Source organism: Scomber japonicus, chromosome 19, assembly GCF_027409825.1.
Source record: "Scomber japonicus isolate fScoJap1 chromosome 19, fScoJap1.pri, whole genome shotgun sequence".
NCBI lineage: Eukaryota > Metazoa > Chordata > Actinopteri > Scombriformes > Scombridae > Scomber > Scomber japonicus.
In genome coordinates, this window is record NC_070596.1 from 6,383,488 (window position 1) to 6,406,188 (window position 22,701).

The 22,701-nt window shown below is 40.1% G+C and overlaps 2 protein-coding genes across 3 annotated transcripts in view; both read right to left on the minus strand.

Annotated features, from left to right (window-relative positions):
• vldlr (very low density lipoprotein receptor) overlaps positions 1–15,641 on the minus strand; it is a 65,614-nt gene extending 49,973 nt beyond the window's left edge. For both annotated transcript variants that reach the window (XM_053339679.1, XM_053339678.1), the window contains exons 1-2: positions 15,569–15,641; positions 1,688–1,807 (exon numbers count right to left, since the gene is read on the minus strand). In XM_053339679.1, the coding sequence (XP_053195654.1) occupies positions 1,688–1,807; positions 15,569–15,641 (193 nt within the window). The remainder of the gene's footprint in view (positions 1–1,687; positions 1,808–15,568) is intronic.
• c7b (complement component 7b) overlaps positions 1–22,701 on the minus strand; it is a 309,407-nt gene that overhangs the window by 8,680 nt on the left and 278,026 nt on the right. The window lies entirely within an intron of this gene.

Here is a 22,701-nt window from a genome sequence, read left to right on the forward strand (position 1 = left end):
GTACACTGTAGAACCCGACCGATACATCAGTGAGCTGATTTTAACTCATACTCATTCTGCCCAGCTGACATCATCATCATCATCATCATCAATGTGTGAGCGACGCCCAGTACAGTTACTGTTGGTGCAATAGAGACACATGTCTGAAAAAATGCATAAATTCTATGGTGAAAGTCAAAGTTTAAAGCTTACACACCTCTTTAAAATGACGAATGTAGCGCTCAGGCTAACATTAGCTCTACATGAAAAATAACAGTCCACTCATTCATTAGGACGGGGGCAGGTGTGTTGCCCAGCAGAACAGTTGAACCCGTTTGTCATACATGTGAGTGCATACAGTATGCCTAGTGGATTACTGTGTTACATGAACGCTGCATTAGCCAAAAGATACAACTGGTGCAACTTCCCAGAACTGTAAAATCTTGTCTGAGTATTACAAACTGCTGTGTGGTGTTTCAACATGTGGTAAGCCTTTAAATGCAGTATTGTTTTACCTGTCTGACTGCAGCCTCTGAGCTAATGTCTGATCTGCTGTCAAAACACTTGGCTACAACTGATAGTAAAAAGGGATGATTAGGCCAGCAGAACACTGATTCAGACACTCTCCATGTCTGCTACCTCTCATTTGTCTTGTTCCTGTATCGGCGTTTACCCTCAGCCACTGTATCACTTTACTACATCATTAACAGACCAGTCTATAGGATTTATTGGCAGCTAGGGTGAACACCCCACCCCTCCTTCTTCCAAGCATGTAGAACAACATGCAAAAAAACACAAAAGGTCCTCTCTTGATCTACAGTTTGGTTTGTCCATTCTGGGCTACTGTAGAAACATGGCAGTGCAACATTGACCACTAAATCCTACACACTGCACCTTTAAAAAGATGTGTTTAATAATGTTTTTATTGCTTGTATCAGAAGATACGTTGGGTAGAACTACTAAATATAAAAAGAGATCCTTGTCAAAACTGTCTGTTTACAAAAAAAACAAACAGATATTAACATCAGTCAGGATCTAGCACACTACGTTGTGTTTCAGTAAGATGTTGGTAGTAAGGAAGAGGGGCTTTAAAAGTTAATTATCCTATTCTGTGGCACTCTTATAATGGTTGGCAGCAACCAAATTTAGTGTCAGAGCCGTTAACAGCAAAAACATTGTAGCAGTAGTCTAATATGAAAAAGTTAATCATTCTGTGAGCAGACCTTTCAAGATATAATCAACCTCATTTACAACTTCATTTACAAGGCAGAACACACACTATTACACTACAGTATAATCAAGATGGACTTCCATCCATTCGCCCACACTCTTTAAATACACCACATTAACAGCGTAAATGCATGGGCGGCCTACATACTGACTACAGGAGCTCTGGAAATGACTAAATGACACATAGGCAAGTGAGATGATGATTGTGGAGATTCTTTAAGTGACTCTGACAGGTCTGGTCACCTGCCTGAACCAGACCTCCACGTTATACAGCAGTGTGTGTGACAGTAGACAGTAATCAGTTTCTTCCAGCGAGCTACATTTGGAAACAATCCTCTTCTGATTATTCACTTAACTGACAACTCGCCTTAATTGAGCACTATTAGTTGCTTATGTGTGTCAAGTGCTCTTCCATACAGGCTCTCATGCTGTTGGCAGTATACTGTATCATTGGTGGTGTGTGTGTGTATTTTCTTACCACAGGAGTTCTCGTCGCTGCCATCTGTGCAGTCCTCGTCTCCGTCGCACTGCCAGACGGACGGGATGCAGCGACCGTTCCCACACTGAAACTGGCTGGCCTCACATTCTGTCTTAGTTCCTGCAGAGGAAGAGAGACACACACACAAAGCGGGAATGAGACAACATCCGAGTGACTGTACTCCCAAGCGTTTTCATAATCATCATTTATTGTTTTGTTTAGATGTAATTGTTTGAAGTAGCTGGCACTCAGAGCAGCTGCAGTGGAGACGTGCCAGCTACACATGTTGGATTTACACGCTATGTTAAATATCTCCTCGCCTCTTTGCCAACTTGTTTCACATTTTAAACAACAACAGTACCTGAAGTATAACAGCTAAACTCTCCAATAGTAGCCTTCATTGGCCTTTATTTACCTTAACTGCAGAGTGACTTTAAGCAGGTGTTACTGTACATCAGTGTCAGGCCTTCACTTCTAATTCAAGTCTCATTGTTAATTACTGTCAATATAAAACTCTTACTTACATTTCAACAGCACTAATTCAATCAAAACAGTCAAGCCTCTTTAATAGAAATCCTGTTCACATTCACCTTTTTTAAATGCTTCTATACCATACCAAAAGTAATATCAGCTTTTACTGAGAATTGTATTATTGTTATAGCCATTACATAATAACTGCAACATTTAGGGGGTAAAGGCAGACTATTAGTCTGGAGTTCGGTATCAAACATTCAAATATTGAGTAAAACATGTCTGTAGTACAGAGTATAACTCATTTATCCATCATGCACGTTACTAAGGGCTGCCTGGAAACTGGTAAATCTAAATGGAACGAGGCTGTAATATTTATCACCTGTGCTTTTAGTGCTCCAACCTGTCAAACTGTCTGCTGCCAAAAGACCTGTTCACTGAGTCAGTGCCAGCGTCTTTCAGACAAGCCGCCTGTGTTCAGATAACAGCTGGGACATTTTCAGGAATATTAACATGTTTTGCTCAAAGTTGTTTTTGTAATGTTGCTGAAATTCAGTTAATTGCATAAATGAGACACGTGCACATTGTCCACATTTAGCATGAATATATTAATGTGAAACTTTCTGGTGAGACAATGATCACACATAGGCCTCACATCCCAATATAGCACATCCTCACAGAGTGAAGAAATAGTTGGTCTGTGCTCAAGGCTGTTTTTGATTACTCAATGTCAGCACACACATTGTTAAAAACAGCAATTAAGATACCATCATAGATCATACCCCTAGATACACACAAAGTGATGACCAGATCAGAAATGTCCAACTGTGACCTGAGCTCAGCTTATGCCTCCACACTGGATAATTAAGCCATATGAGGATTTGACCTTTCCATTGGTTGAAAAGGTGATGTCATCTGAAAGTCAGAACTACTGTACTCACATGTGCCTTCTTTCACAGGGCTTTACTGACACTTACTGCAACAAACCATAACAGTGTACATCATGTTAACAGCAGGGCTGATTCAATAAACCCTGCCGTCACTGTCACTGTCACTACTTAACTTAGTTCTGTTTTCCAATTAGTACAATTTAGCCTTTAGCTCTTCTGCTATCAACAACAACTACTGTATAAAGAGCTTTATGAATAGAGAATTACCTTCCCCAAATTATGATGTCTTTGATCACCATCACTGAACACACGCACACAAACAGCTGATGGCTGAACATCTGTGTTTGCATTTGTGACTGCAGATGAAGGCGCATCAATATTTCAGTGAAGAGCTAAACCTCTCTGCCCTGGAAATGTCTACAGAGTAACATCTGTTCAGCTGTCATGTGAAGGACATCACGTGGACAAAAACCTGAAGAGACAGCAACACAGAAAGACACCTACAGTAGATGGAAATTTCCCTAAGACTAAAAATCAAGAAATGAATGACAGACTAAAACAGTGGATTTGTCTTCATCGCGAGAGAGAACCAGGCTCTCCAGACTTTCCAGGCTCTCCAGGACTACTGTGCTGTGCAGTATGCAGTCTGTCATACTGGAGGTAAGTCTTAAAATAACACTGTCTGACCTTGATGCTGGCTTCAGTCTGGACTGTGTGTCTGTCCAGGTGGTTAAATGGAACAAACAGTGATGATGGAAGCCCGGAGGGGTCGCAGTTCCAGCTCAATCGCTCTGACGCTGAGAGGTCAACTACTTTTAAAATGCCCCTGTTCAAACTCTGAGGGCTGTGCCAAAAAAAAAAAAAAAAAAAAAAAAAAAAAGCCGAATACAGTGCCTATCAAAAAGTCACAGTGGACACACCTTGTTTTCACTTGAATGGAGAAAATGTGTCTTTATGCGTGTCTCTGTATTTGACACATTTTACATTTGATTTGACTTATTAACATTTAGTTGGAAATATTTGTGTCGATTGAAACAAAAACAACAAAACAATGCAGATTTTCTATTCTTGGATGGGAAAAAAAGCCTCTAAAACAGGACTGAGTCAGTGAATTATAAAGTTAAGTGTTTTAAGTAGGTCAGCAGCTCCTTCAGGGACAAACACACCCTCACACCGCCTTTAACTGAAGCAGCAACACATGCATTTAACTGTGCACAAGTCACTGAGTTTATGCTCCTACAAGCTTACTGTGTAGTTATGGTCAGTTAGGAACATGACAGGCTGATAGTGATACTGTAGGTCATTCTACATACAGCTAAACGGATTGGATTTGCTGGTCTAAATAATTCAACCACTGTAGCAATCTGTTCCAATCATTAATCAAGTTAAAAACAGCTTCCAGCTTCTCAAATAAGAGGATTTCAATAGATTGTTTACTACAAGCACCATGAGAGGTTGTTTGTTAATCCATCAACACCTCAAACTGCCAAAAGCTGCCAAACTATTTCAAGAGATGCTGAATAGGAGTACAGAAAAACTCTCACTACCTTAAGAGCAGGTGGTGAATCTGCAGTCTCCAGACTACACCAGCTCAATTTATTACACCACCGTCATGCTACACAATACAGAGTATGCTGACCTTTCATTCACATTAGCATTTCAATCACCATAATCAGAGCGTGATTGATCACAGCTTACCTGCCTGCATTTTAAATCAGGATAAAACATGAATCAACCCAGTCTAGAACTAAACTACTGACACACAGCCACAGAATGAGGAGACACACACACTTGCTCAAGAGCATCCACAGCTCTGGAGTACCTTCATCATGTAGTGATTCAGGCCTACTGTTAGCTGCAGATGCACACAAACAATGGCTGACTCTCACATGGGGCTGCAAGAGTTTGGTCTTAGTATGATTAACTATCTTTTCCATACACAATTGAGACTGTCTTATGATTTTCTCCCATGATTTATAGAGGCAGTTTTTTTAAAGACTAGGACTGCCAGGAGTCACTATAGACCTAAAACCACCTGACTACAGCATTTCTAAAACTAAATTAATGTACTCTGTCAGTGTATTAAGGCAGTGTCTTCATGAAGGAATGTCTGAAGTCATGAAATGAGTCTCTTAAATCATCTCTTGTTGTATAATCTAAAAAATAAAGTAATGTAAGTATCTTTAAGAACTGATCACTTTGCATGACTGACTTGAATGTGACAGTTCTCCTGCACTTCAGACACTATGAAGGATTTTTGCAGGTCATTGTCCTCTGCTCTTATTATTTCATCATGACTTGACAGATGTCAGATCACTCACTCCAATGAATGCAGTTGCCTAGCAACGTTAAATGTTTAAACATAAGCCATATGGAAATAAATGCATGTAAGGATGAATTTTAGCCCATGGTGGTTAGAGGTAGAAATGCCTGTGTGTTCACATCAGGATTCATCTTGACTACTTTTAACATTACATGGTGCCACACAATGTTATTTTAGGAGAAGTCAAAGACTAGGGCACGTGAATATTTTATTAACATTCTAGTGTGAATGGAAAGATATTTACTACAATCCCTAACTTGTACTGTACAAACTCAATCCAGAATTTTTATTGCAACTGTGTGAAATGATAAATTCACAAATAGTCAAAGTAGTCAATCCAGACAGTGATCATATTTGGATTAATCATGACATTCAGCTTCATCAACTCCACCTGCAACTAACAGAGGTTTTAATTACTCATCAAGCTTTGACATTTTCTTCTATTAACTGAAAAACTGTTTAGTCAAAAAGTCAAAGTCATCAGTTCTTGAAGAGCAAGGTATCATCTCCTATATCCTTATTTATCCTTGAGGAAAAGTTCATGTTTTATTTGAATGAGAAAAAAAAAATGCAACATAACTTGATAGATAAATTCATTAATTACAAAACTAGTTCTGTTACCCACACATTATTTTAATCCTCCTCTTAAGTGAAAAAGTGCAACATAAAGATAAGTGGGTTTCTCACAGTCTTGAGTGACTGTTTGCACTCAGCTCAACAACAGTTGAGTCAATGTACAATGCAGACACTGACGGATGGAAAGACAAACCTTGTTAAACCATGTTTAAATGCACCACTCCCTAAAACTATCTGTATAAACACTAAAACCCTTTTCTCTGCTAATTTTTTAAAAACCCATTCTGAAAAAGTTTGAAAATATTTGTAACAATGGAAATGGAAAACCGTTTTGTCATTATGCAAGACTGTAATGTTGGAGCCAACTAGGCCAGACAAGGAACTACAGAGTTTAAATAGAGTCAAAGATGGCAGCAAGTAATGTTCTGGAAATCGGTTGTGTCACACTCACAAACACACACACACACACACACACACACACACTAACTGGAATCAAGGTCACATAAACTTGGCATAAATCTGAAAAAAATGGACTAATGTTAAACAAGAGACAAGAGTCACGCAGCTTTCTTCTCTTGATGAATTTACTCTGTTTACAATCTAATCCCACAGTATACTGACTCATCTGACTACGCCCCCCTCTTTGTTTTTCCTCAAGTTGACTGCCATCAACATGCTGAGCTCAGGGGAAAAAAAGTCTGACCACGACCAAGAAAAGGAGGAAACACACAAAAAAGAAATGAGTCAAGAAATGACTAAATATTGTCTTTAGAAGCGTCTGAACGGCACAAAATGTCTTCAGTGAAACACATTCATCAGATAAAGTGCTCTGTGGATGGAGGATAGCTGCTAAAGCGTGCGCTGGGTTGACGCTCCGGCACTTTGCTAAAAAAAAAAAATCATTGCCAGACTAAAATGTTACATTAATTGAATTGAAGTGCGCTTGTGAGCGTTTTCATTAGAGTATCCCACTGTTGATGTGAGTTGGGCTTTGTCCAGCTTCGTTGATCTAGGATTTCAAGACACGCTGGGCCCATTTAGACATTGTTTGGTATGTTCTTGTAATTTCCACACATCAAAAGTTTGCCACGCTGCCAGACACTTTGGGAAGCAGCCCAACAGAAAAAAAATCCTTTGTATGCGATGATTCAACCTATTTAAACCTGTTCAGTAATGATCTATGGGTAAACCAGACTAAGAACTTTAAGTCAAGGCTCTGGCAAATGTTTTATTAGAATACTGTCTGGTATTTTCATTTTGAGACTCAACTGACATTTAAACAAAAGGGGGGCCAAAAGGGACAAAACCAAGGCTGTAGGCAGTGTGCGTTTGTCCTTTTTCTTTTTTAAATAAATGAAAAGGTAGCTATGCCCTAGAGCATACCCTGCTTTACTCTGAAATGAGACTATAATATACAAAATGAACATCATGCTGTATTGAAGAAGACTCCAAACAGGTGATCCAGAGAATAAACTCAGTAAAGTGTTTAGTGAGGTAATAATCAAGTGAGAAATGAGGTCAGTTTGTCATAGACTGATGCTACTGCAGGGTTAAGTCACGTCTGCACTGGCTTCATTCTTCAGACCTGGAGCTACACGCTTCATTTCAACCATACTGGGGAGGAGATAACTTGCCAGTATGGGGAATGAAAATATGTGGAATAGGAGGTCAAGGTCACATTATACTTGGACAAAATCCCATTTGAATTGATGGCATACAAAAATAAAGCCAGTCACTGGAGGTATTGTACTGGACAGCAGTATATGGAAAGGTATGTTCATTTATAGACACCAGAATAAAAGCACCTCTCACAATACTAACAATAATAGAACACAGCTGAACTCCTTTACCTTTTCTGATGGAGGTAACAACATAGGAAATGTATTGCAGAGCTGTTGTATTGGATTGCTGCTTCTTGTACAGGTGTGTTAATGTAGTGGACACTACATTAATGTGCTGAAAGATGTATGAGTCATGAGTTAAAAGGTCCTGCTCATACTGCTTTGCGTTGCCCTTTTCAACCCACCCACTCTGCTTAAAATACCACTGAGAATAAGAGTTATGGAATAAAACGTTCTCACTTTACATGTTTAATCCCTTTATTCTTAATCCATCACTAACAACCTGTATAAACCATGTTCATTTCATAATAAGTCTGTATTCTACACTTTATTCATATCACAAAATGACATGGTCACATTGGTGTGACTGAGATTTTACTTTCAAAAAACTACTCATTCCAGTTGGGCTGCTAATCCAAGAAGTCTACCAGCAGCACACACACACACACACACACACACACACACACACACAGTCATCATCATGAGTTGTTGTCATCATGATAGGAAACGGTTCACATCAACAGTAAAAGTCCCGACTCAGCCTGCTGCTCACTGCTGACGTGTGTTTAATGCTGACGGAGTGAGGAGGGGGTGGGGGGGGGGATCACAGGAGAGCCTGAGGCACCCTGACTTAGACCTGTGTTGATCAAAAACAAAATTCACTATGTGAAGCAGTGAAGTATCTTAAAAAAAAAAAAGTTGCGGTTGAGTTTTCACATGAAACAAACATCAGTCTGCTTTTCTGCTGAACCCAGCCGCCAAGTTGGCCCATGTTTGTTTTTGTAATCTACAAGGACAGCTATGGAGACTCAGGCTGGGTGTCACTTCAGAGTTTCACTACTACTTTCTGTACCAAGATTAAAACCATAAATATCTTATGAGTATCTAAAGTGTTTAACTAAAGATGCCAAAGTTCTCAACACAAGGAGTATTACAAGAACTAACATTTTGATTTAATTCTGATAAAAAAAATAAGTGAATATTCCACATCTGACCACATATTCAGTGTCAGCTTCCAGTAAGAAAACTGTCAATTAAAAAAATAAATAAATAAATAAATAAACAAGCAAAATGACAAAGATGGAAAAACAACAACGATGGAAAAACAACTAAGGGTTAAAAAAAGAAGCTTGATTTTAATGGATAGAAATTCAAAGGTTTCTCAAATATTTAATAAGCAGATTTAAATGACTAAACTCTACATTGCTCATAAACTTTGTGTGTTTCTGCTCCTTAAATCGTGCACACTTTACTGAGCATTTTTCAATGCTGGAGTTGACCTGAATCGACCCTGAGCATCAGTATTGGGTCAGATCCAGGAATGGGCTCCAATAAAGCAGAGCTAATGCTGATCCTGTCATTACTCCACTCTGTGTTTCTTCCACCTCGCTCTGCTGAGTTGCAGCACGGCTCTCTTTTACAACAGCCTACATTTCACTCGTATAGTATAGTAGAGTAAGAATTAGTGTGTGACTTCGCATGTGTGGAACTGAATTCTGGCAAAATACAGAGATTGTCAACTGCTACTCTCACTCACTATCAAAGCATACCAAACGTTCAGCTGGGAGCTTCTTATTAAGCCGACACTGACCACTGCTTTCACCGGTTAGAATGACACACGGTAGCAGATCTTAACAGCTGTGACTAATTAACATCTACTTTATGAGTGACTGGACATACAAAAATTAACCTTGTGCTGTTAGGTTTGTGTGCTCTCCCTTCAAAGATTACTTGTGAGGGAAGAACCTCCACTCTGCCATTTGACTGTGGTTCCAACATCCAATGAGTGATCCATGTCCTGTCTGGTGGATCATGTCACATCAACTTCAGTCACGTTACATCAACTTAAGCTGATTGGTTTAACAGTTTTGAATCAGGACCTTTGGTATTTGGATTACGTAGCTGCTGAAAAATGTGTGCCAAAGTCAAAGGGCCATTTCAATGTGCAAGATATATATTACAAATCAGCTTTGCATTTCTTCTGTTTCTCTATAAATATCAGACTTTGTGATGCCAGTTATCAAAAAGGACTCAGATCATGATAGAGGCCAGAAATTTGATCATGCTGTACAGTTTCAGATTTTTTTACATTTCCAGACAGCTTTGGTTTGTGTAGAATGCAAAAAAATGATGATGAGCAGGCTTTTGAAAAACCCTGACTACCTAGTATAATCCATCACAGTCAACATCAATTCTGCTTTGATTTTTACCTGAGCTACATTATCATTCAGTGGTAATACACATCAAGAAGGAGACAGACTTCAAAAGTCTCATATCAATTCTATAACTTTCACACTTTTAGAGGGCTTTCCACCTCCTTCCCACTAATTTGACTTGTATGTCATTCAACAGAAGCCTGTAGCATCTATGACATATCATGGTTTACTGTGATGTACATTAAGGTTGTGTTCACACTGCAAGCCAAAATCCGATGTTTAGCCAATCTAGATTGGAACCAGATGGCTCTATGAAGTCTGAACAGTCATAAATCACACCTAACACTAACCCTAACCCAAACCAGATGGAAACCACCTTTGGGAGGTAGTTTCAAATCGCATTTAGACAGATGTGTCTGAGTCTGAACAGCTCCAAACACTCAAATCGGATTTGACTGTCTCTGACCTCTCTCTACATCTCTATGCTACACCAGACCCGCGCTTATTCCAGTTGTTGTTGCTAGCTGATATCAATGGAGGCAATGGAGGACGTTGAAAACATCAGTCCATGGACAGAGGACGAAACCAAATTCTTAATCTTTAGGGAGATGGCTCCGTTCAAGCGAAGCTCGAGGGTTTGTTGTTGCCATCACACAATACACGCTAGATGACGCCTCCGCTCCAGATTGGTCATTAATGTGTCCCAGTCTGAACAGAGCCAAATCCCATGGACACTTGCAAAAAACAGTGTGGACAATTAGGCCTAAAAATCTGACATGAGAAGGAATCAGATTTGAATCAGATTTGCCTGCAGTCTGAACACAGACTTACTGTAGTGAATGGGCTAAAACACGGCCCTTGAACTGTTCTATTACTGCTCTGTTCTGTTTATTCACAAGTCACTTAAGGCACAAGTCCAATCATAAAGCTATGATGCAGATATATGAAATGGGACAGCCTGATAAGCTATCTGAAGCTTTAGAATAGGCTCCCAGACACTACACAGATAGTACTTCAGATATATGCACGTATTATACACTAACATTTACAACCTATCAGCCGGCTGTGAAGCTAAACTGCAGGGAGTGACGTGCCAGTGTTTTATTTCCTTTAGAGTGTATTCTCTTGGGTTACTACTCCAGCGTCTCTAGGAAGGCTAATTGACGTGCTGTCAGGAAAACTGCACACCCTGCACTTTGATCCAATCAGCACAACAACACACTTCAAAATTGTAACCTGAAATATACAACCCTGGAAGAGTATATTCTCCTTCTCCCTGCTGTGTCAGACTCAATTTTTTAGCTGACTTTTAAAAAGGACTCAACTCTCCAAAGCTGCCACAGAGCAAGGGGCGGAGGAAACTTTACCAACTTTGTATTCTTTACGGTTAAGAAATGAAACCACTTCTACCACTTCTAGATCGTTTTATGTCTTTTGTTTGTTTTGCATAACTTATTGCAAGGTTATTTTATGATGACTAATAAAAAGAATGCATACAGGTTTTGGAGAGTTAGAATAAGGAATGCTTCTCTTGTGGTACTTTTTTAATTTGATAAAGTAAGTAAGTTTTTCCACACTATTGCACAATGCTTAATTAATCTCAACTGTATACCTTCTCATAACAACTATCTCAAAAGACATCTACTGTATTCTGAAAATTACTTTTTTTTTTTTTTTACAATAGTGGTCCTACTACTCAGTCACACGTTATAGGTCACTTTTGTACACCAAGCTACACATGATCATTTCCAGCTTCAATTACAGTAGCGTTGCATGAATCACAGTTCAAAATGAAAAAAACAACTAACCTATCTTACACTGACCATTTATGTAGCCCCTCAGTTCAGCCTCTGACTCTTAACAAGCAGTTTAGCTCCCTGCCCCCCCCCACAGATAAGCCCACTCTGTTGTGATTGACCAGTTTACCAGCAGCCTGTCGAGCAGCAGCTGTATCAGAGTCATGTTAGGTTTCAGCCACTGACTGTATATAAATATGGACCACTGACTATATAAATATGGACCTGGCGTCTCCACTTCATACCCCTAAGCAGAAGTAGACCCAAAATATCTCCTTTCCCTGAGCTGCCATCATGCTGATGCAAACCAAACACTTCCTGTGTTACTGCTTCATATTAAAAGATTTCAAAATGACAACATATTCCTCGCCAAATTAGCAGATATTTGTTAGTGAAAAACAGTCAAAACAACATGTGGAGATATTTGGAGCCATTTGTGCAGACGACCAGCACACCAACAGGTAAACCACTTATTTTACTTTGCTGTGTAATGGAAAAACACTCAAAAAAGTGCCATCTCAACTAGAGTCAGGGCTCGGCATGATTACCCCCAAAACATGGTAGGAAATGGCTGAGCACAGCAGTGAACTGGTGTGCTGTGTGAGGAGCAGATGACCATATAAAGAAATCTGTCATGAGCTGACATCAGCTCGGACTGAAGTAGAAAAAAAACTGTTGGAAACTGAGCCTTCAGAACAATCTGAGGCTTGTGTTTGTGCTCACAGGGATTACTTCTAAATATGTTTAACTCAGTATTTGACGCCATTTTCATTATGACAAGTCAACACTAACATATTTATGACTGAAAATAAGGAAAAGGATAATAGGTCCCCTTTTTTTAAGTATCTTGATACAGGTGTTGATTGAAGGCACGAGCTTGAAAGATTATGTCATATGATAATCATAAGGGCTGTCCTGAACACCTTTTGTGGGGCTTTGAAGCATCGGCTGCAATTATAAGAATTTAGTCAAAGCTTTGCAGTGGGGGTAACTGGAAGAAATGCAGAGATAGCATCAAGGGGTGAGGAGAGGGGAAGAGATGAAGGACGCAGCGGGGGAAGAGCAAGATGCAGTGCAGGTGCCTCCTCCTCCACCTCTGCCTCCATGACCCGGTGTCACTGGCGCTGCTGGGGTTTTTGATGGTCTGTGTCCAGCTTGCGGTGAAGCTACTGCTGCTTCCCTGCTGGAAAGCTGCTGCTGTTAGTGAGAACATGGAAACAGGCTCTCAGCATGGTGAGCCGCCACAAGAAGCAGCAGCAGCTTCAGTGTGAGCTGGACACTGACTGATAAAAACATGTTCACTCTGCTTCCTATTGGACAGCTCAAAAAAACTGATTTATACTATATATATATATATATATATATATATATATATATATATATATATATATACACACACATACATACATACACACACACACACACCCTATTACTGATTACGCCCTTCGAATATCATGGTAACAAAAAGCTTGGAAGGAATTTGGTATGGTCCTAACACTCATTCACCTGCTTCTTCTCCCTCGTGGCTTTGAGAGATTCAACAGGCGAGCTGAGCTGCACTCAAAACGGCTCCCTCCAAAAATAGGAGATCATTGTGCTTTATATAAACGCTGTCACACTCGAGGTCATGGTAATGCAATTTTCCCCAGTAACAGAAACGGCTGCAGTGTAATCCTCCTCCTCCTCCTCCTGTCCACCACCCCGCCCACTTCAAGAACCAAGCGCACCCCCACACGGCACACAACCCCCCCTCTTCCTCCTCCCTCCTATAGCTGAGGATCTGGGTCTAGCATGGTATCACAGTAACCATGGAGGGGGTGAAAAAAAACAACATCCATTTTAATCAGGCCAGCGTTGCTACTGCTGCACTCGCCGTTATCTAATTTGCGTGACGTCTTGTTCAAATAGGCTCATACAATCTCAATCTGTGAGTGTGTGTGTACATGTGTGTTTGGGTTTGAAGCTGAGAATGAGGTGGGTGGGGGGGGGTTGGGGGGGTGGCAGCGGCAGCGGCTGTATGCATTACTAGCACTAGTTTTGATTCACTGCCCCCCCCCCAAAGCCATTTTCCACAGTAGGTGGGTATTCAAGAGAGTGAAATCTGTGCAAGACAGCAGCAGCCAAACACGACTCATTCTGCCTCTCTGACCTGTTTTCATCATCGAGCCTGAGTGTAAACTACTGTTGGGATGATTGGTGACTAGTTTAAATGAAACGGTGCCAAAAGTTATGCATATATTTGAAGCACCTGTACCTAGAAAATCAGATTAATAAAATTGATTAGGGGAAAAATATTTTTTAAAAACAAACTCATTGAATTGTAGCCAATACGTTAAGCACCTATACGGTGTGGAAAATGATATTAGGAGTGTGAAAAGCAGCCAAAAGACCCAATAAAGCTTTTTCAATTAGTAATAAATGCATAGTCTGATATTTAATAAGCTTTACTAAATAAAGTAGTGTTTGCTAGTCAAGTTGTGTAAGTGTAACAATCTGAATTAGGTGCCGATAGGATTAGTCAATTAATGAGTCAATAGAGAAAATAACTACTTGTTATCATCAAGCTTAAAATGTCAAGGATTTGTCGGTTCCACATTCTCAAATATGAGGATTTGCTGAAGGGCTGTGACTATTTCTTTTTAGATTAATAGATTCGTCATTTAGTCTACTAAATGTCATGGGGGGGTAATAGTGAGGAAAAAATATCAATTATATGGAAAGATTTCAGCACAAAAGTCTTGCTTTTTTAATTTTTTTATGTGAATTTAAATGAAGTAGTTATTAGTTAGAAGTCTTCTATTAGAATAGCTATTACATTTTTCAGCTGTTGGTTGGAGGGAAAAAAGCAGTGTGAACAATTTTCTGGCTTTTTAGAGGCTGAACTCAGGATTATTAACCAAAAAAAAAAATGATAATGAAAACTGCTCCACAGGTACCACCAGTTGGTAGTAAAAGCTTAACCTTGGTCATTCTCCTCATAATTAGGCCTACATTGGGATCACCTGTGGTCGGTAATTGGCCGCAGTCACTCCTCCCTCTGTGCCCGGAGCTGCTGCCTCTGTTGTCAATAATATCGCTCCATACCAATCCACTGAAACCTCTTCTCTTCCTCCACCTCCCTCTCTCTCTTCCACTTCAAGAATAAAAATAAATAAATTACCACCTCACTGGGGGTGGTGATAGTGATGGCAGAGAGGAGAATCCCAACAGTGGAAGTGAATGAGAAATCAGGACACACACACACACACACACACACACACACACACACACACACACCGAGAGCAGCGGTGGAGGGGGGGGGTGGTTTATCCGTGAGAGCTGGGGTTTTTTCAGGGTGAGATTAATTGACCGCAGGGCTAATTGGCCGTGAAAGAGCAGCGACAAGCGGCTGTCGTACAGCAGGCAACACAAACCAAAAACGGGCCTCTCTACTCTCCACTATTCCCCCCCCCCTGTCTCTCTCTCTCTCTCCCCCCCTCTCTCCTCTCTTATCCCTTTCATTTCATTCCCAGAAGGAGAAATACTGCGCTCTAAACCAATGACTAATTTTAAAAGAAAAAAGAAAAGAAAAACACAGCTTGTACGCGCATTTAAAAGCACAAACAAAAGCAGAACATAGTCCCTCCGAGGACGTTATTATAGAAGGTTGATTAGCTCAAGGTGTAGCCACGCACGGTCATTCCTTCAAGGAGCAGCCGAGACAGGTGTACAGCTGCTGGGTAATGTTAGCTAACCTCACCGTGTTTCCCTTCGCCGTTCACAACACACATACAAACACACACATATACATACACATACATATATACACAGAAGGAAGGGGAGACTTACCGTGGACGTCAACGCAGTGCTGGAGACATATTAGCATCGGCAGCAGAAGGAACCCCGGTGTGGACGTGACCATCTCTCGCACTGTAACTGAACGTTGTGCTAGCTGAGCGCTCGCGGGGCTGCCTTGCCTGTCTGTCTGTCTAGCTGGCTCGCGCTGGCCTGCTTGGTCTTTAATTCTGCCGGTTCACGCGCCAAACACACATACACACAACACACTCAAGCGCGCGCCCACACACACACTCACTCACTCACGCTCACACACAGCAGAATAAAAAGCAGTGAATAAACAGGAGGCGGCCGCCGCTCAGACCACGCGCGCCCTTTGATCTCGTTCTATAACCACGCGCCGCGGTGGCCGGTCGGTGTCCCGTGCTCTCCTCCTCTCAAGCTGAAATCCATTTCCATTAAATTAACGGTAACGAGCGAGCACGGTGACCGGTTAGTTGGAGGCGCTGCACGGAGCCCGTCACAGCTGAGGAGGGTTTTTTTTCCTCCTTCAGTACGTCTTGTTAACCCTTCACTATCCGCATGAAATAATAAAACAATAAAGTCATTTTTATTACATACAGACAGAGGACAATAAACAATTGTAACAACAACAGTAGCCTAGTAATGGTGTGTGGTGATTTGTTAAAGGTCCCCTTCAGATATATTTTAAGAAATATGAAAACATACTGATTTGAATCATCTTTAGAAGTGTATTTTTAACCACACAAAAAATCAATTAGCCTACCTTGTAAGACATTCTTTAAATGGCATACACTCCTCCATCATTAAAAATCCATAATAGGCTATATGGATTCGCTGGAGAGATAAGATGTATCTTTATTGATTCCCCCCTTGGGAGAAATTCAAATTGACACAAAGTAGCAGCGAAAGGGTGAAAGTGATAAAATAAATAAAATAAAATACAGTAAACAATCTCTGTGTAAATAAATGTGCAATATGCAGATCCTGAGATAATATACACACAGTCCAATCATATATGAGCACTGGTGGCTTTATATTTCCAAATCACATTTGGGTAAATTGAATTTTGAGTCAGGATTGGCTTCAAACTAATTATGATGTCACAAATCATGCTCATAGGCCCGCCCCTTAAAAATCAGATAGCCTCAAAGTGTGATCATACATCCAACTGAAGTAACAAGAAGAAAAACACATTTTGAGTGCAGTCACCTAGTATGTGGTGATTCTTTCAAAATAAAAAACATGTAAACGTTCGCCAGTAGCATTATACTGTATTGTATGTATACTTGCATAGTTACAATTTAAAACTGATCATAAGACTTCCAACAGTGCACTTTAAAGTGAACAGCGGCCACTGTGGTCACGAGTGGTAATTACAGAATCATGTCACATTAAATATTGCATCTCTTTTCAAGATTTTTTTAATTTATTGATTGAGAGCAACTGGAACATGCCTCATTCTTGTTTGTTTATTGTTTTTGCTTGTTTGTTTATTTGTTATGTTAATTCTGCATAACTGAAGGAGAATATGTTAAGGAGAACTATTTATTGCCTCTAAATAGGAAAAGTCTAAATTACCTTCAGCTAATCATCATTTCTCAATTATTATAAATAAAATGTCTCATAATTTTGATCTACCACTTCAAACGCACCATATGTTTGATTCTGGTTTTATTGCCAATCATTTTGTAAGAGCAGATGTCTCATTTTTCGAAGAGTCAAAATCAAATCCTGGCACTAAATTCAGCTCCTGCGTGTTCTGTCTGTCTGATGTTATTTCTCACCATTTTGATCATGAGGCCGTTTGGTTGGATTTTCCAGAGGAGGGCTCGCTGCCAGGTTTCATAGGCTCTTAGAGTTCTTATCAGAGGATTGAACCTCATCTTCAGCGATGGCTGATGGCTGCTGATACCCCCTAAGGCTCGTTCTGTCCCAGATTTTTACATTCCCAGCAAAAAAAAAAAAGGGGGGGGGGGTACGACCACAAACCACTGTACAATTCTCTATGTGGTAGTCTCTCTGTCTCTATCTCTCAATGTCAGCATCTCAGTCTTGCAATAACCTCCAGACACACACACAAAACACACACGCACACCACACCAATTGCAGATGTAATGGTTGGAAATCTTGGCTCTTATGAAATACAATAGTGGAAAATCATTGTCTGCAGGGCTCTCTAGCCTCTTGAACAGTGAAGATGACTCCAACAATTGCAATCTATCACCTCTGCTTATTTTAGCAATAGAATATATTTGCTGGAGTCTGATCAGGACCAGGCAGTAAAATATTATACTGGAATTTATCACTGATCAGGTAAGCCTCTCTGGTGTGGACTTGTGGCTTTAGGTAATTGTGAGACAATGAAATCCAATTAAGGTGGTCCAGTTTGAGTAATACATCCATGAGCTCAAAGGCTTATCAAACACACAAACACTGCACAGTAGATTATAACACTATGAGACAGCACTTAACAGGTAGGGAAAGTTATAAAAGTGACAATCATTTTATCCTCTGTTGTGTGACTGTTGATAGATTAACAGTGGAATTACCTGTTCCTGTTACACAGTAATGTACCAGGAATGTGTGTCTGCGCACATTTGATTGGCTGACACCGTGCATTGTTTGGTGACACTGCACTGCACAATGGGGTTATGTTGGTGTGAGTGTAGATTTTGGCAAGCCTGCTCCAGCCGTTATGTTTATCTTCTCATCTAATTCTCATCAAGAATTTGATACAGTACTCACACACACATACACACATACACACACACAGTGGACCATGATCACTTGGTCACTTCTGGGGACATAACATAGACATATTAATTTCCTGGAGACTTACCCTAACCCTAACTATCACTGCTACTACTACTAGCCTAACCCTAACCTTAACCACTGACCACAAAATCACCTTTTTCCCAATTGGGGTTGCAGTTTTTGTCCTCAATTGGAGAAGCCATTCTCAATTAACTGATCCAAAGTCTGAAATGTGTCCCTAAAAGTAGCCTATGATAGATCACACACACACACAAACATACACACATAAATGTAGCACAGGTACAAACAATATGTGCAGTCTTTAGTTATACTTTTATTCCCTAACCTTCTTCTTACTTTATGTCTTCTTGCGTGAAGTGAGAATCTGAGTTTTCACTAAACTCATCAAATTTTGAACAAAACACAGTGTGCTTGCTTCCAACATTCCCAACTTGCACGGTTGGAGGGTTCAAAGTAACCAGAGAGCCTTCTTTCTTGTACTTTGAAGAAAACATGATGCAAGCTTGTTCAGATGGTTGTTTCCTCTAATAATAATGAGAACAATGCTAACTTTCATTATTCATTGTTGATTTTTTAAAGGGCAAGTACAAGTGGTACCAATCTAATAAATTTACTTGGAGCAACTTGTTGGAAACAAAGACGTGACCCTTGAAAGAATGTTACAGGAAATAAAATCTGACGGTAACGGTATCTTTAAGATGATATTGATTTCATTTCATAGGTTTTACAACCTTCTTGTCAAGTTTAGTTTACTATACACCTTGGCTGACAAGAGGGGATATGACTTTACAGGGCAAAATTTGACTGTGAGAGTTTCCTGTTAGATAGCAGATTTGCCTGGTGACTGAAAGCAGACTGGTTTGCGAATTAAGAACTTAATGAATTCATGTGCTGCCAGACGTCCCTAATCAAACATGGCACATAGATGTCACTGCATGGTGTCAACGTTCCGGAAGGCCAAGATGAACAGTTTCCTGACCAGACGGCTCCATTTAAACCACTTTCCCCACATGCATGTTAAGCTGTAAATGTTCTGGCAGCTTCCCAATGTCAGGAACAGACTGGATGATTTTTTATTTAAGATGTGCCAGAAATGTACTGCTTTAGACTATCTTGCAAAGTAGATCCACATCAGCAATGTTACCTGCTTAGAATACAAATGATTAAGATGTTCTTACTAGATATCCAAAAACCTGGATGATTGTCAGTCTTTACTGATACATTAAGCTCATCATATCTCCAGAGGTCATCATGCAAAGTTAATTTAATGCAAAGCAGTGCAACAGATGTTTTTAAATTACTTTTTCATTTGGATTCTGGCCACATTAAGTAGAAAAAGAGTGGCTTCTAAACTATAGTCAAGAGTAATACATTTAGAAAAGCACAGCAATGAATGAAGAGCCTGAGCACACAGGTGACACTTTATATATTCCTGTTGATGGTTTCATGCTGCTTCTCTCAGTTGGTTGTAGTAACATGCCAAGAAATGCGGAAACGTTCCTGGCAAAGGGAGAAAGAAGACTGCGAGTCGATGTGAACAATGCAGGTTTTATAGTATTTACATAATCAGCTTTGCAAATGTCGTGAGAAGAAGGAAACACATTTGACATGTGCAGGGGGAAAGTCCCCTCAAGACCAGCTCTTGCTTCAGCCCCCAAGGAATGCTAGCCAACATGACGTCAGTTAGATTTGCAAACTTCTCACTCAACAGAGCATCAGCACAACATCCTGCAGAGCAAGGGTCGAGATAAGTACCCCTCAACTCCTGCATGGCCACAAAACCAAATCACTGTTCCAGCCACCTCTAACCCTTAAAGCCCCTCAAGAGTCTGCAACATGGAAAGACCATTTCACATCCCAGTAAGAGTTGATATAGCACCGCTTGGATAAAAATCCAACTTTACTGTATCATAACTCATCTTTAAAAAACAGGCATCCACAGAGACTAGCCGGCAACAACTTTAACCTTACTGTGACATCTCATTTTTAGAACTGAAATACTGAAGCTCACTGGAAAAACCAGCGTCATCATCAGACAGCTTGCTAATCATCACCAGCAATAGCAAGAACCAAGAATAATGACATACAGACACTCATAAACATTCAACACTACAATGAACAGCAAACATGTGGACACACACACACACACACACACACACACACACACACACACACACACACACACACACACACACACACACACACACACACACACACACACACACACACACATAATGACCATGGTCACCTTTGGGGATATTACATAGCCCTACATTCATTTCCTGGAGACTTACCCTAATTCTATCACTACTACTTTCCTAACTCTAACCTCTACCTGACCTTAACCACTGACCCAAAAATCTGCTTTTCCCCAACTGGGAACGCAGCTTCTGTCCCCGATTGGACAAACCGTCTCCAATTAACTGCTCCAAAGTCCCCCAAAGTAGCCCATGACAGACCACACACACAAAAACATAGACACAAATGTGGCACACATACTATACTTGTACATTCCCTATCCTTAAGCCAGGACATGTACCAATAACACAGCTTCATCATTGCTGATACCACAAACATGTTTAGTGCCATTCTGCTTATTTCACCCTAAAAATGCTAAAGCTACTGTCCAAAATGTCAAGTCATGCAATTGTTGTAAGACTAACAATTTTGATTAAAAGTGTGACTCTGCAACCAGAATGATTGGCCAGAATGCATCTTCTGGGTGGGCAAACCAAAATCAGCAAACTTTATAACCTGAGAATTAATGCTAATTGAACATGTTAGTCAGGAAATGTGAGTTAGACAAATAGGAGTTCAGAAAATGTTGAGTTGAAATGAGGTGAATTGGAACAACATTAGTCAGAACCTTCAAATCTAGAGCCATGAGTCAAAACTAAGATTTTTCCTCTAATGGAAACTATCCAGATCCGGGCCAGCCTTCTTATCATCATTCTCCAGATCCAGACTTTGGTATTCTCACCACAGCACATCCAGCTTATAGTAATACTCTGCAGGAAGCCACCTTAGGGGACAAGCAAGTATTTCTACAAAATGTCCATTAGCTTGCTTAAATGCTTTCATAATTGGTAACTGTATTTGGAAATTTCAAGAAATAAGCTGTTGTACTGTTGATTTGACTCACTGCTTCTCAGGTAACAGTCATGTCTCTCATACCAACTGCTATATAGATAACTCAGGTCAATGATTCACTGTTGCCATCTGTTGTAGTGGTAGTATGTATTAATAATAAATGTGAAGATGGCTCTCCTATGGTGAGACATACAACATACAAATTTAAGAGTAAAGAAATACAGACAAATACATACAAAACCTAAACAAAAACATAAAAAAACTAAGCTGCTACAAGGGTAACGAGAAAGGTAACAATTTGCTGATGCATGAAATATGATAGTGATAGTGGGCATGATGTGGGATTACTTAATTCATCCAGAAAGAAGAAAATGGTTAATTTCTTTTGGGAGCTTAAAGTGGCTTTACAGTCAATTACATAGAAGCAAGATGCACAAGAACAAGCAAAGATACAGTAACTGAGATTCATCTTAAACAAAAGAGGAAAAACTTAGGGTCACTTTATAAAACCATTTTCATTTCATAATGTTAGAATCCATCTTAAACACAACAACAACACAGCCTGCAGATATCAACACTTCCTCAGACCAAACCGCTTTATCCTCGTCTCACCAGGAAGCTGCCTGGACTCTCCCCACCGGCTGCGAGCAGACATTTAATCATGCCCAGATCTGGGCCAGGTTTATGAAGATGTTTGTAGCCAAAGGGGCAGCTGCTTTATCACACAGTGACGGGGAGCTTGTAGTCCTCTCTCTTTAGGATTTTCATTTTCTCTCTCCTGAGCCCTCAGAGGAAGCGGCGAAGACGACTTTGCTGTAATTTATCCTGTCCAAAAATGAGCTACGACTTTGTGAAAAATGGTGACAATGATCAGTATCACAGTACTGAAATATAACACAGTAACACTTAAAAAACTGAACTGGTCAGTAACAAGAGAAGTTCTCATTCCAGGTGGTTGATGCAACATTTCACACTTTCAGTTTTTAAGATTGTCCATTTGACATATGTCAGCATTAAAAAGCACAATAGCTGCATTTACATCGTTACACTACTCAATAATCAGTCTGGAAACATACTGTAATCTCAGTGTGCTCTTATTGGACCTGAAGTGCTGTTCAGCACCACAGACAGCGACACCCAAAGCTGGTTACATTCATCTGGAAATATGATTTTTACTGGGACACAATCAGTTTTAAAAGAAACTGAAGTTGGAGCTGAGTGGTTACAGTGTATGCCATATAAACCCCTGGTTCGAGTCTGGTAAGAGACCTTTGTTGCATGCCATACCCCTTTCTCTC